Source organism: Elephantulus edwardii, unplaced genomic scaffold (assembly GCF_000299155.1).
Source record: "Elephantulus edwardii isolate Elephantulus edwardi_28Jun2011 unplaced genomic scaffold, EleEdw1.0 scaffold00240, whole genome shotgun sequence".
NCBI classification, from domain to species: domain Eukaryota; kingdom Metazoa; phylum Chordata; class Mammalia; order Macroscelidea; family Macroscelididae; genus Elephantulus; species Elephantulus edwardii.
The window spans coordinates 2,058,692-2,074,578 of record NW_006399990.1 but is presented as its reverse complement, the minus strand read 5'-3'; the positions used below and the strand labels follow the sequence as shown (position 1 = coordinate 2,074,578).

Here is a 15,887-nt window from a genome sequence, read left to right as displayed (position 1 = left end):
GTCATATTTTGGCTCCTGTGGATTTCATTATATGTAAATGATAGTTCAACAATAAAAACGCTTTGACACTTTGGTGGCATAGTGTGTGGGGACTGCTGCTGATCAAGTCCACGCCTCTCTAGAGACAAGAATCCATCAGCCACTCTGCAGGAGAAAGACTGACACTCTTCCTGTGTGGTTTACAATCTCAGAAACCTATTGAGGGTCAGGTTTGACTTAGTTCTGACTCGACAGCAATGAGGTTTGATTCTGAATGAAAAAGAGGTTGCTGTTGCTGTGTGCTTTCACACTGGATCTGACTCATGGCTGACCCTCTAGCCGGTTATCAGAGGCAGAAATCTCTGGGAGGAGACTGCCCATCCTTCTCCCATGAAGCAGTTGGTGGATCTGAAACATTTGCCTTTGGGTTTGCAGAGCTCCTCCAAAAAGGAGGTTAGGAACATACATCAATCACAACTTACTATTCTAGTTTTTCTCAATTTTTTGGTCTGACCACCACTTTTCTCAGATTATGGTATTAGAAAGATACCATATTAGAAATTATATCTTTCCTCTATATTAAGATATTGATTATGCAAAGGCATTTGGATTTGACTGCGTGGATCATAACAAACTGTGGCTGACTCTGAGAAGAATGGGAATCCCAGAACATCTAATCGTGCTTATGTGAAACCTATACTTGGACCAAGAGGCAGTCGTCAGAACAGAACAGGGTAGCACCGCATGGTTCAAAATTGGGAAGGGTGTACATCAGGGATGCATTCTGTCTCCATACCTTTTCAACATGTATGCAGAGCAGATTATCCGAGAGGCGGGGCTCTATGAGGAGAGGCGTGGAGTTAGGATTGGTGGACGATCTATCAACAATCTACGTTATGCAGATGACACAACCTTGCTCGCTGAAACTGAGGAGGACCTCATGCACTTACTGCAGAGGGTCAAGGACTGCAGCCTTCAATATGGACTGAGGCTTAATGTCAAGAAGACAAAAATTCTCACCACTGGACCAATCGGTAGCATCAGGATGGATGGCGAAGAGATTGAGATTGTTCACAGCTTCAGTTTGCTCGGCTCCACGGTCAACACTCTTGGCACCAGCAGCCAGGAAATCAAAAAACGTATTGCAATGGGAAGGTCTAAAGTTAGGGACCTCTCCAAAATACTCAAGAGCAACAGTGTCTCTCTGGAGACTGGGGTGCGCCTGATACAGGCCATGGTTTTTGCAATCACTTGTTATGCATCAGAGGGTTGGACAATGACTAGGAAGGATAGAAGGACAATTGACGCCTTTGAGCTGTGGTGCTGGAGAAGAGTATTGAATGTACCCTGGACTGCCAAGAAAACAAACAGATTCATCGTAGAGAGGATTAAACCAGGCTGCTCCTTGGAGGCAAGGATTCTGGGGCTTCGTCTGACATACTTTGGACATGTTGTAAGGAGAGACAGGTCTTTAGAGAGGGACATCATGCTGGGTAGGGTAGAGGGACAGCGCAGGAGGGGAAGACCGTCTATGAGGTGGATTGATTCAGTGACTGGGGTACTCAGGATGGGTGTGTCAGAGGCAATGAGATTGGCACAGGATAGAGCAGGGTTTAGGGCTGTTTTACACAGGGTCACTACGAGTCGCAAATGACTCGACGACACATAACAACAACAACAACATATTAAGACAAATGATGTTAAAAAGTAATATATTTTTACAACTTTCTGTCTTAAAATGGAGAGATTAGGGCTGGTCCATTACTTAAGAAGAGAAACAGGTCAATGAGGAGGAGATAATGAGGTAAGTATTGAAAGAAGGATGATATCTTGGAAATAGCTAGTTGAGAAATTCATAATTAGTCGAACTTAATAGTTTTCTTTTGGCAACTTACAGTTTCCCTTCAAGTTGTGCTATTTTCCCCTGAGATTCCTGAAGATTCTTCTGGGTGACCTGCAGCTTCTCTTCCATGCCTTCTTGCTTAGCCATCACATTCTACACAATGGATATATATTTTAGGAAAGAAATTGTTTAGCCCCATAGATCCAGATACAGCAAATGCTCCAAGGTAACTTACCTTCATCTTTGTTTCTCTTTTGTTTCTTAGTTTCATCAACTCTAGACTCAGAATTCTCAAATTCTTTTGGTTACCATCTTCAGAAAACTAGGTACAAAATAACAAAAGGGGGGGAGAATTAAAATTCAGAAACAGCTCCTTTTAACTCACATATAAATGTTATTAAATACTAATTATTCTACCTATTTGAGCTATAATTTTCCAGGGATATATTCTGAGAGGGTAAAAAGTCTCTGGTCAATACCACAACAACTGTGTGCAATTGCTGTTCTTGTGTCTCATTTTTCTTAAAAAAAAAAGAAAATGAATTTTTCTTCTTTAAAAAACAGGTAACCTGGGTATTCATCACCTCTATGCATTCTAGGTAAACAAGCCTCAAGGGGAGGATTTCTTGAAGCAAGTTTTCTTGTGAACCTGCACCTACATACTCTGCTGTGTCTTTAGACTACAGATTATATAGGGTCCATCCTAGACTTTCTAAATCAGAATCTCTCTTGTGTAATCTGTGAAACTGCTCCCTTTCCATTATGTTTGGTTTCATACACCCTAACTTTTAACAATTAAAGATGGACATGTCTATAAAGCACTGCCTCCTTACACCATTATCCTACTTCTACTCAGAGCAGGGGGTACTGAAAATGGTTATGTATAGAAGTCAAGAATTGTGGTGCTGGTTGTAGACTATTAGTAGATATCCTTTATAAGACTGAGGAGCTTCTTAGACCTACTTTGCTCAGAGTGTTTAAATGAAGAGGTACTGACCTTTTCAAACAATTTTCTGCATCTATTGATATGCTCATGTAGGCTTTCCTTTTATTCTGGTTAATGTAGTAAAGAATTTTTTACATAAATAAATAAAAGCAATTGACTTGTGTGTTTTTTTTTTGGTTTTTTTTTTGGTGCCGTGACTCGGATTAAAAGCAATTGACTTGTGATCTTGTTTATTCTAGAAGGTGATTAGTAATTGTTGTTGCTAATAAGGAGCTCTGGGAGTTTAGTTCTAACAGGCTGCCCTGCCAACTAGAAGGCAAATGGTTCGAATCTCCCAACTGCTCTGTGTGAGAAGGTGGGAAATCTCCTCTCATGTGATTTACTGTCTCTGAAAATTGCTGGAGGGGTCAGTTCTGGGTTGGTTCTGACTCTATGACACACAACAACAACAACAACACGCACTGAGTACTGTGCTCTGAGCATTCACGGATTGTCTCATTTGATCTTTAATATTCCTATGAAATGTTGTTCATTTATGAGGAAATGGAAATAGGAAAGATAAGTTCCTATTCCCACTCAGTTAGTAGGTGGCAGAGGCAGGAATCTATACCCCTGGCCAAGCACAAAGGTCTGTGGTAAGTTTGGAAAGCTGGCAGTTCTATCAGCTGCTTAGCATTCATGTCAAGCAAATTCTTCCTCTAATCTACAATTCTCAGAAGAAAAAAAAAAAGGTAATACAGCATGCTTCTGATTTTCATATTTTTAAATTATGGCTAATACCAATTTGAGTACGTAATAAAGATCAAGTCTTTCCTTAGCAGGAGATCAACTATCTTCTTCCGATTATACCATTTTCTCCCTCTACCCCCTGGAAATAGTCTTCACAGCAAGAGATTTATTATGACAACTCTTTAAAATTATGGAGCATGAACAATCTTGGTAAACACAGGATTCATGATTCCCAGGGGTAGATGTACCAGAGGATTTAGATTTCATCTGGCTGTCAAGACACCAGATGAAACGTGTTTGAGGTGGCATCAGCAATTCTTGCCTCCAGAGCTTGACATCTACATTCTGCTCTCAAAAGGAGAATATTATATTTTTAACATCTGAAAGCAGAAGTCCTTACTCTGGGTTCTACAGCTCATTAGAGTACGGAGATAGCCTTTATTGGTTTAATAAACCCCTTAATATAGATATTTTGCATTTCTAGGGGAAGTGAGACCGTGTCAACTCAGCTACTTTTTTCTTTTTAGTTGTGAGACTATGTAAAGTTACTCAACTTTTTCTCATTCATCCTAAATAAGACAAATAGTTTAAGTACATTCCTGAGCCAGCAGTGCTATAGGAGTATCCTATTTTTATGCAAATAATGCACATATGATTTTTGCAGACTAGCCAACTCCTTTCCATGCATTAGTTCATTAGTTTCTATGAACAGTATATGTGTAAATACACTATTTATGTGACTGTATTGTATGCAAAAATACATGGTAATAGATTGCTTTCTCGTTTTACTTCTAACAAATCAACAAAGTCTCATCTATTTTTACTTCTGTGTGTTTGGACTATTTCTTCCTTTCCCTCTGTATTGTCTTGGCTCATAACCTTCCATTTTACCAGATTATTTCAATAAACTGATGTTTCTATGCTTCTAACTCTTAAATCCATCTCTCTCAATTGAATGTCAAGGTTTGTAAAATGGCTTCATTCTGTTATTCCTGTATGTCACATTCCCGGTCCCCGCCACCCCCTGCCCTTTGTTTTGTGCCTTAGAGTCAGATCTGACTGGCATAGGAGGTGACTGCCCATCCTTCTCCAGGGGGGCATTGACTAGTGCGCCTTTGCGATTGTAGTGCAGCTTGTTGCCACTAGGCCATCAAAGTTCCCTTCCTGTGTGTCACATTTTATATTCCTAAATGTCAAAACCAATTAGGAAGTTTCCAAACATGTTAAATACTTCAGATGTCCCTATGCCTTTGTATGGTATTCTCCGGCTAAAAATTGGCTCTAACCTCCACCTCATACTTCATAAAGGTTTCTCTAAAGCCTTGTCTATCTCCTGATATGCTTTGTAAACAAAGGGCCCAATACATTATAGTTTCTGAATAAAAGACTTCTTTAAATGAAACAGAGTAGTGACTTCGATGCTCCTTCAACTTCTGCAACAAGTAGGATGGTTATAGTTAGCTTCTAAGATCTATTAGGATATTAATATTGACAATTGCAATTTACCTACCAAACACATTTAGTCCATTCTTTTATTCATTTCATATTTTATTACCAAAAACAATTCCAAGTAGAATCCTGCTGATACGCTACTATTTATTTCAGAGAATGCTCTTTAATGTGACTTCTAGATGTAAGTTCTATAATTTTATTACTTGGGAAAGATTCTGAGGGAAGGTAAGCAAATGTGAAACATTAAAGGAAAAAGTTACATATTCATTTAGAACTTCTTAGGTTCTAGGTAGAATAATTTAAAAAAAGGATGAACTAATACCTACTTAAAGCAGCTTGCCATTTAAAATATTTATTATTTATTCTAACACAAGGTATAGTGAGGTTCAAATACCTTAGCTTTTAGAAATTCATTAGTCCTGGTTAGTTCAATAAGCTGTTTTTCCAGGGAAGCATTATATGCAGAGAGAGAAGATTTTTCCCTCACTGCAGCACTTAGCTTTGCTTCCATTTTCTCAAACTCAGACTCCAGATCCTGAATCCGCTTGTCCTGTGCACCACGTTCTTGTACAAGAACACGAATCTGGAGGAAAACAAGGTGATAAATAGTTTGCAAATATAATGCCAACAAAAATAGATGCAACTGATAATTAAGATGTGACTACTTATTAAAAAAAAATCAAATTTTTCCATTTTGCTCTTAGTTATTCTAATGTTACTAGTTGTTTGGACATTGTAACCATCGTAGGTTGCATTTTGATGTATATATTTATGTATCTTAAAACCAAGCAGTCTCCTCTGAAGATTTACAGCCTAAGAAATCTGATGGGGCTTCGCTAAGAGTCAAATTCGATTCAATATTGAGGGGTTTGTTTTTGGTGTAGTTCTAATTATACAAATTCAAATTATAGTTTAATTCCTAAATGGATTTTTTATGAAGGCAGAGCTATGTTTCTGGTGGCCTTTAGTAAAAATGAACAGTCCTTTCTACTGCTAATTTTAGAAAAAAAAATTGATAAATTGAAAAAAAAAACAAAAACCAAACTTATTTAATAACTAGTTCTGAAAAAAAGATGAAATTCCAGAGAGAAGAACCTTTCCTACAAATGCCAAGGGCCCCAACTGTTTATTTTCTGAGTTTTTCAAACTGTAAGCCCTGATAAAACATAAAGCTGGAGGTTCAAGTTCACCCTGAAAAACCCTTGGAAGGCCATGAGAGCCACTTCCAAAAAATCCGCTGAGAACCTGGTGAAGCTCAGTTCTTCTCTGACACCTGAGTTCACCAGGAACTGGAAGCAACTGCGTGACAGTGGTCTGTAGTTACCAACTGTTTATATAATATGAACTTTAAGTGAATATGGACAGAATGACAACAAAAGGATCAAAACAGATTTACCCTGCAAGCCTCCAGCGAGCCTGGGTCTGGAATGCTCCTGTGCGTTCCTACAGTGCTTGTAAGGGCAGTGCTGAAATGGTTTGAGGCCTTGCTCTGCACCATCCATGGAGCAAGGTTATAGAAATTTCAGACAATTGGGAAAAAAGAACTGCCTAAAACCAAACAGATTTACCAAGCAAACACTAACTAAGGAAAACTGGTATGATGGCTAGGTGCTGGTGTTGTTAGGTGTTGCCTTTTACTCTGAAGTAAAAAAGTATTGATAATGATAAAGAGGAAATGAAGTAAGGTAAATTAAAGACATAATTTTTTAAATAAAATTTTTCTTTAATTATTATTTTAGTCATTGCATCAGGTAATATAATCATCACATATACACCTATATCATTTCACTGATATTTGAGGAAAAGAGAAAATTTTTTTTTAAAAAAATACTGGTTTATTTACAAAGTTTGTATGTATACATTATTTTTCACATCAGTTCTTTCCCATTTATTTCACCCACCTTTCCCTCCACCCATCAAATTCTGCAACCCTATGATTAATGCCCCTCTCCCCCATCCTCACCCATCTGCTGCCATCCTCCTCCCCCTTGGATTCTCATACCTGTTCTATAATAATGATCTTATACAATATTTGTCCTTATGAGACAGAGTTAGTTCACTTAGCATAATACTCTCCAGTCCCTCCCAGGTTAGGTAGTGATTTACAAAATTATTGCTCCTGCATGCTGTGTTGTACAACATGTGAATATACCATAATTTCTTAATCCATTTGATTGTGGTTGAACATTTAAGCGGTTTCCACATTCTTGAGATGGTGAATAACGCTGTTATGCACACTGGTGTACAAGTCTCCATTTGTGCCTCAGTTCTTATTTTCCCAGGATATATTACAAGCAGTGGGACAGCTGGGTTATATGGAATTTCTATGTTCAGATTTTTTGATAAAAAGATGGCTCAAGTGAAACACTGGTAGTAGAGAAGGAACAAAGAAATCTGTAACTGGCTGTGATCAATTAGTTGTGGCCTCCACTGCACTTGGACCAACCTATGTTCAGCTTTTTGACAAAATGCCAAACTGCCTTTTAGAGTAGAGTGGTTGTACCATTTTGCAATGCCAGCAATAGTGTGTAAGAGTTCCTATCTCTCCATATCCTCTCCAACATTTACTAACTGTTGTCTTGTTAAACTTTGCCACTGCTACTATCATTGGAGTGAGATGGTATCTCATTGTGGTTTTGATTTGCATCTCTCTTCTTGCCAATGATTTGTTAGCCATCCAAATATTGAAGATATAATCTTAATTTTATCATGTATCTAATAACCTAATTTCAAAATAATCCAAATCAAAATTTGAGGAGAAACAGACTAATTCACAAGCAGAGTTGGAGAATGAATTATACTCCCCTCACTAACTAGTATACAAAATATTAGAGAAAAAATGATTTGGACAAAATTTTTAACTTGAACTGACACTGACCACCATAGAGAAGGGGGGGGGGAAGATTTGCATAATAATTGACCTAAATAGAACACTATACCCTGAAATATCAAGAAAACAAAAATCCTCACCACTGAACTAATAGACAACATCGTAACAGATTGTGAAATGATGGCATTTGCCAATCATTTCATTTTATTGGATCCACAATCAATATACATTGTAGCAGCAGTCAAAAATCAAAAGACGTGATGCATTAGCTTAAAGACAAAGGTATATCTGATCCAAGTCATGGTATTTCCAGTTGCTTCCTATGCATTTGCAAGTTGTTTTACTGGAGACCAAAGAGGAATTAATGCCTTTAAATTGTGGTTCTGCAGAGAATATTGAATATTCTATGGACTGCCAAAAGAACAAACCTGTTTTGTAAGAAGTGCAACTAAAGTACTCCTTAGAAGCAAGGATGACGAAAACTTCTTGCATACTTTGACCATGGTATCAGGAGAGGCCCATTTTTTTAAAAAAGACAATATGCTGGAAAGGGCAGAGGCTCAGAAAAGAGAGGAAGACCTTTGACAAGATGGAGTGCGACTTTGAGAACCACAGTGGACGGGGGCGTGCTGGAGACTGTGAGGCGTGCAGATGGTGCGGATTGGGCAGGGTTCAGGATCACTAGGATTCACAAGGTTCACAGGATTACTAGGAGTCATAGGTGACTTGATGGCACCAAATAACAACTAACCCCCAAATACAAATTCTTTTCAAGTGCATATTGGACATTTTCCATATCAGACTATTTATTAGCAAGTGCAAGTCTCAAGAAAGCATCCATGCTTAAGTTACACGAAAAATTTTCTCACTTTAGCTGATTTTTGTATTCTTACCAATTTGTGTTTTAGGTCAATACTTAATAAAAATTTCAAGTGAAAGAAAATACTTTAAATACCACTTTAAGTATGGGAGTTGGATGCTAGAGGCAGAAAGAGATTTAAAATTCTGAACAATAAAATTCACTATTCTTATATTCTTGGTTTCTAACTGAATGCATACAGCATAGGACTGTAAACTGGAAAAGAGAAGTAGTAAAGAAGATATATCACTTTTTTTAAAGGTTGTCATTCTTTAACTTTTAAACATCATACAGTGTTTTGAAACATTACTGTTTCAAATTATGAGAGATGACTTAAAATACAGAGAATCCTCACTTTGAAATGGTATTTAACCATTTGAAAGATAAATAAATATCTTTTTTGCTGCATGTGTCAACATATTTAATAGTAACTTGTCAAAAATGTAGGCTGTTGGATTATTATGAATAACAATCAAGGTTACATAGATATATTTTCTCAATTAGCAAATGGTTTCATTTTGAAAGTTGAAGGTAAATGCTACATGTTAGAATGAGGCAATGAGACTACTTCTCTGTTGTACTTTACTTGTAAAAATCTAAAAAAAACCACAAGTCAACACTTGTCTAAACCCATTGCTTCAAACTCATAGTGACCTTCCACCAGGTTCCCAAGGCTGTAAATATTTATGAGAGGACACAGTTCATCTTCTTCCCAAAGAGTATCCAGCCAGTGGCTCCAAACCTCAGACTTCTCAGTTAACAGCTAATAAGCCTACATTATGCCACCAGGGCTCCTTAAATTTTGTCTCTCTGGAGACTAAGGTGCATCTGATACAGACCATGGTCTTTGCGATCACTTGTTATGCATCAGAGAGTTGGACAATGACTAAGGAGGATAGAAGGAGAACTGATGCCTTTGAGCTGTGGTGCTGGAGAAGAGTATTGAGGGTACCATGGACTGCTAGGGAAACTAACAGATTCATCCTGGAAAGGGTTAAACATGGTGGTTCCTTGGAGGCAAGGATTCTGAGGCTCTGTCTAACATACTTTGGGCATGTTGTAAGGAAGGACTGGTCCTTGGAGAGGGACATCATGCTTGGTAGGGTGGAGGGACAGAGCAGGAGAGGAAGACCCTCTATGAGGTGGATTGATTCAGTGACTGTAGTAATTGGGATGGGTGTATCTGAGACAGTGCAATCGGCACAGGACAGAGCAGAGTTTAGGGCTGTTGTACATAGAGTCACTAAGAGTCGCAAGCGATTTGACAGCACATAACAACAACAACAACATTCTTTTTTTTTTTGTGAGAAAAATTTATATTTAGAATTAGCCCGCTGGACTCAGTTTAGATGATCCCAATTTTGTTGGCAACATCCAAAGCATCATAATCAGGAGCAAGTCGAACATAGGCCTTCTTTTCTCCATCAGACCTAATCAAAGTGTTGACCTTAGCCACATCAATATCATAGAGCTTCTTTACAGCTTGTTTAATTTGGTGCTTATTGGCCTTGACATCTACAATGAACACAAGTGTGTTGTTATCTTCTGTCTTCTTCATAGCTGACTCAGTGGTCAGGGGAAATTTGATGATGGCATAGTGGTCAAGCTTGTTTCTCCTGGGGGCGCTCTTCCGGGGGTATTTGGGCTGCCTTCAGAGTCTCAGCGTCTTAGGCCACAGAAGGTGGGTGACATGCGGATCTTCTTTTTTTTTTTTTGGCTGTGGATGCCCTTCAGGACACCTTCATGGCCTTCAATGCCTTTGCTTTGGCTTCAGTTTTGGGAGGTACAGGGGCTTCCTTCTTGGCTTTCAGTGCCATCTTCGTAGAAAGCAACATTCTTTTTTTTTAGTTCTCATACTTTTCTAAAGACATAAGCTATTTCTAGAAGATATTAGTATAATCATCAAAGACTATTAGAAATTTTTATACTAGCCACCTTCAAAGCAGATCTTTCCTAAAGAAACAAAGGGAACTTGAATTTCCCTAAGTTTAACATAAATGGAATCTCGAACTTTCTGGCCTTAATAAACTTCATTCAACTCTTTGTCCCATAGAAACGATCTACATAGCACAGTACTACATGAAATTAGTTCAGTGAAATATGCATTTAGATTTACAATATGGTCAATATAATAGAGCCATACAACATTTTTTCTGCACGTATAAAAGCTAACAAAGGTAAGACAAAAAAGAGACCACAAATTTCAAATTGTTTTTAACTATAGGAAAAGAAGAACATTTATAGAAACTGAAAAGTAAAAATATGTAATTCTATTGTAAAAAATTGTAATTTTTTAGATACTGTCTCTAGAATTGGGAAAATCAGTTTAATTTTAAGTTACACAAAGTGAGTAAGATCAGAAAATGAATGATTCCCTTTATTTTCCCATCAAAGGAATGGATTAAGCTGAACACAAGGATCTTTCTGGTTCCTAAATTTGTAGGTTAACACCTAGCACTTCTGTAAAACTAGAAAACAAGAATACCAGTAAATTCCAAAACAGAGCTCTGACATGTTCTCTGCTCCCGAGAGCACACAGTAACCACTGGGAGCCACTGTAAACACAGGTGTCCAGGCCTGTGTTATTTGGGTTAAAAATTCTACAGCAGTATAATGTTCTCTGACAATCATTCCAGGACTTGTATCTTATTCCAGCCGACTTCCAGAAGCTGACATGGTTGCTCCCAGTTCAGGTCTTAACAAGCACAAGATACAGAAAAGTGAACAAAAAAATACAAGAAAGAAAATAATCATGCATGAACACCCATATTTACTGGTGTTATTGCTATTTACAATATAGCAAAGAGATGGAAGCAACCCAAGTGCCCATCAATAAATGAATGGATAGAAAAACTGTGGTATACGCACACAATGGACTACTATGCCGCACAGAAAAACAATGAACTCACAAAACACTGCAAAATATGGGGAACTCTGGAGCATATCATGCTGAGTGAAAATATCTAAGCCACAAGAGGACAAATATTGCATAGCACCACTGTTATAAAGCAGGTCTGACATAGGGGGTTGGGAGGAGAATAGGATAATAGTGGATAGGTAATAACCACTGCATTGGAACAGACGAAGGAAAGAACTGTTTAAAAGGAATTTATGATTAGGCATTATATGTACAATAACAGCCCAGAATAAGAGGCCTGGGGTGTGGTGGTGGGAAGGGAGCTAATTGTACATTAATGAATGACTATTAAAAAGAATGTGAACTGGGGGAGGGGGTAAAATGCACAATAAAAATGAATGAAAATCTAACTTCTCTGTAAATGTTGGTTAAAATCACAATTAAAATAAAATTTTATTAAAAAGAAAGTAATCATATTTAAAAAATAGTGATACCTGACGGTTTCTTAGGAACAAGAGCTATGATACAATCAGGAAGAAAACACCAAAATGACCACACACCCCACAAGGAAACTGGAGACAAGGTTGAAGGTCAACCATTTAAGCAGCAGATTTTATATTCACCAGTCCTTGCAATTCTATAACTCACCAAAGATCCAGCCTTCTATGGACCTGGAACTTACTACTGCCTTTTATTTCATGAATCCTTGTAATAAAAATCAATCTCTCACTATAAAATGAAGGGAAAAAAAATCATTGCCATTGTGTCAGAAATGACTCATTTGGTTTCTGAGGCTGTAAACTGTATGCATGACTGCCCGTCTTTCTCCCTGAGAAGACATGTTAGATTCAAACTGCCAGAGTTGTGGCCTTTGGGTTAACAGCAAAATCCCCCATTGGCTGGCTGCACCACACTGGTTTTACTCCTCTCATTCATTGCCTGCATTCTGTTTAGTGGATTCTAACTTATGGAGACTCTATTGGGTTTATGAGGATGTAAATCTTAACAAGAGAATGGCCACCTTTCCCCCAAGAAGCTGCTGATGGATTTGAACAGGTAGAGATGTGCAGACTTTCTGGTTAGTTGCACAAAGTGCAACAGATACACCACCAAAGACTATGCTCCATTTTCCTCCTCTAGGGAACCTAAGACAGTGCTGTTCAACAAACCTGTCATGGCAGAAACGTGCTGTCCAGCAGGGAAGCTATTTGCTATATGGAGCACGTGAATGAACTAGTGCAGTTCTTCACTTCACTGCTAGTAGGTACTGCCTGTCACATTTAACAGTGAAACTTTAGGTTATTTCAATCTCGAGGAAAATATGTAACTATGGTAGAGGAACACATCAGGTTGGCACAAATTGATTACAACCTAACTAACTTGCTAGAATTTAAAGTTCCCCAAGCAATATTCTACTTAGTCACTGTCCTTACATCTGTTGTTTTTGCTAGGTGCCTTCCAGTCACGTATAGGGAACCCATGAACAACAGATCCCAACCCCCTCCTATCCTGCTCCATCCTCAGCATTCCCAGCACACTTGAGTTCATTGCCACAGTCATTGTATCAGTCCATTTCACAGAAGGTCTTCTTCTCTTTGGCTGAACCTCAACCTTTCCCAGCATGATGTCCCTCTCCAAGGAACAGGCTCTCCTGATAACATGCCCAAAGTATGTAAGTTGAAGTATGTAAGTTGAAGTTTCGCCATCCTCACCTCCAAAGAACATTTTGGCTACACTTTCTCCAAAATGTACCTGTTTGTTCTTGTTGGTCCATGGGGTATTCAGTCCTCTTCTTAAACACTACAATTCAAAGATAGCAAGTCTTGAATCAGGCACACCTTAAGTCTTTAAACTGACATCATTGTTCTTTAGGACGTTAGAAAGGTCCCTGACAGAAGACATTCACAATACTATAGGTTTCTTGATCTCCTGACTGTCGGTAAGAAGGGTGTTGATTGTGGCTCCAAGTAAGATGAAATCATTGACAATTTCTATCTTCTCTCCTGTCTATTATGATGTATCGATTGGCCTGGTGGTGAAGATTTTTGTTTTCTTCATGTTGCGATGTAATTCATATTGAAGGCTGTGGTCCTTGATCTTCTGCAGCAAGAGCCTTAAGTCTTCCTTACTTTAAGCAAGATTGTGTCATCTGCATGAATCATGGTATTGATGAATCTTCCTCCAATCTTGATGCCACATTCCTCTTCATAAAGTGTAGCTTCTTGAATGATGTACTCAGTGTACAGACTAGGTACATAAAGTGGATACAGTGCTGATGCACACCTTTCTTAATTTTAAACCATGCTGTGTTCCCTTGCTCTGTTTGGACAACAGCTTTTTGATCTAGGTACAGACTTCATATAACCATAATTCTATGCTTCTGGAATTCCCATTCTTCTCAATGTTACCAATAGCTTGTTGTGATCCACACAATCATATGTCTTTGCATAGTCAATAAAACATATATACACATTTTTCTGGTATTCTCTGCTTTTAGCTAGGATATATCGGTCATTAACAGTGACATCCCTGGTGCAATGGCCTCTCTAAATCCAGCTTGAACTTCTGGTAGCTCTCAATCTATATTTTTTTTTAATTTTTTAAATTTTGTTATTTTTGTGTGCGTGTACCGTCAAATCAGATCTGACTGGTACAGGAGGAGATTGCCCCTCCTTCCCCGGCAGAGCATCTGGTGGATTCGAACCGTGCACCTCTGGGACTGCAGTTGCAGCACCTTGCCACTAGGCCACCAGAGCTCCCCCTCAATCTTAATCTTTTTCTGGTCAGATCTGTATGATCTTCAGCCAATTTTTTGCTTGCAAATGATAAACTCTCATTGCCACTGAACTGGAACCAACTCACAGCTGACCCTCCTTAGATTTCTGAGTATGTAAACTGCTCATATTTTCCCCAGAGTTGCTGGTGGATTAGAGAAGTTCGGCCAAGCAAGCCACTACAAGAGAATGCCACCATAGCTCCCTATATCTAGACTGTTATTGTATATTGTTGAGGCTGAACCAACTCATAGCTGACCCTCTAGCAGGTTTTCAGAGGCAATAAATCTAGATTGTTGTTGTTGGTGATTGCCTTCAAGTTGAGCATGACTAATAGTGACCCTATGAACAAAAGGCCTGAATCTCTTCTACAACTATCGACATTTATCAAAGTTCATAGAGTTTCCAGAGGCAAGTTGTTTAGGAAGTGGATGCCACTCCTGCTTCCAAAATCTAGATTAGCCTACAGGAAAAGCATGTATTATATCAAACCAACCCCAAATTTACTGCTGTGGAGATCTTACCATCATTTTCCTGTAGAATAGCTGGTAGTGGATTTGAACTGCTAACCTTTAGGTTGGCAGCTCAACATTTAATCTAGTAAACTGCCAGAGCCTTCATTGTGGGCTATAAGTGAATGTAAATACTTGATCCTGTTTCTAATGATATTAATAATCCATATTTTTATTTCTTAGGAAGTAGATTAACAGGGCAGATTATAAATATGTCCCTTGATATGCTAAACAACTTGACTTTGCCAGCTTAGCACACTAATAACTAGGTTCTAAAAGGCAGTAACAGTGCTAAAGAAGAGATGCCTGTAATACTAGTCTGAATGACATATTTGCCCACTGTAAAATTTCTAAAATGGAGATTAAATTTCTTTCTTAACATAGGTAATTATCTTTGCATTATACAGCACATTCATACACACTGAGTTGAAAGCATTTCCTACCTCTTTTTCCAGTCTCTTCAAATCTTTATCATTCTTTTGAAAGTCTTTCTATCAGAAAAAAAAGGATAAATACACATAAATTAATTACACAAATATAAACCAAATTTATTGATGTTGAGTTAATGCCCATCCACAATGGCTGTATAGAAAGAGCAGAACTGACTCATCAAGTTCTCAAGGTTGTAATCTTGATGCAAGTAGACTGCTGAGGTTGATTGGCTGGAACTGCTAACAGTTGGGTTAGCAAATGAATACATAACTATTGCACTGTTAGGGTTCCTAAACTATATATGGTTGCTCTAGTGGCTTAGTGGTAAGGAACTGTGCTGCCAATGCAAAGGTATACAGTTAGAATCTACCTACTGCTCCATGAGATAAGCAGTTTCCTTCAGTACAATTTACTGCCTCTTAAAACTCGCTGGAAGGTTGGGTCACTGCTGACTCAACAACAAGAAGTTATATATATACAGAGTTCTGTTGGCCTAATGGTAAGAATTGTGTGGTGAACCCAAAAGCACATGGTTTAATCCACCAGTTACTCTGTAGGAGATAAAGTGGCAATCTCTTCCCATCCAATTTATAGCTCTGAAAACTTGTTGGAGGTTCATTCCATGGCATATAGCAACAAATAATAATAATAATAATAATAATAATAAAAAATAT

At 38.2% G+C, this 15,887-nt stretch overlaps 1 protein-coding gene across 1 annotated transcript in view; it reads right to left on the bottom strand.

Annotated features, from left to right (window-relative positions):
- HMMR (hyaluronan-mediated motility receptor (RHAMM)) overlaps positions 1–15,887 on the bottom strand; it is a 58,337-nt gene that overhangs the window by 30,460 nt on the left and 11,990 nt on the right. Inside the window, exons 5-8 of the mRNA XM_006898925.1 lie at positions 15,225–15,272; positions 5,344–5,532; positions 2,058–2,144; positions 1,875–1,975 (exon numbers count right to left, since the gene is read on the bottom strand). Coding sequence (XP_006898987.1) covers positions 1,875–1,975; positions 2,058–2,144; positions 5,344–5,532; positions 15,225–15,272 — 425 coding nt within the window. The remainder of the gene's footprint in view (positions 1–1,874; positions 1,976–2,057; positions 2,145–5,343; positions 5,533–15,224; positions 15,273–15,887) is intronic.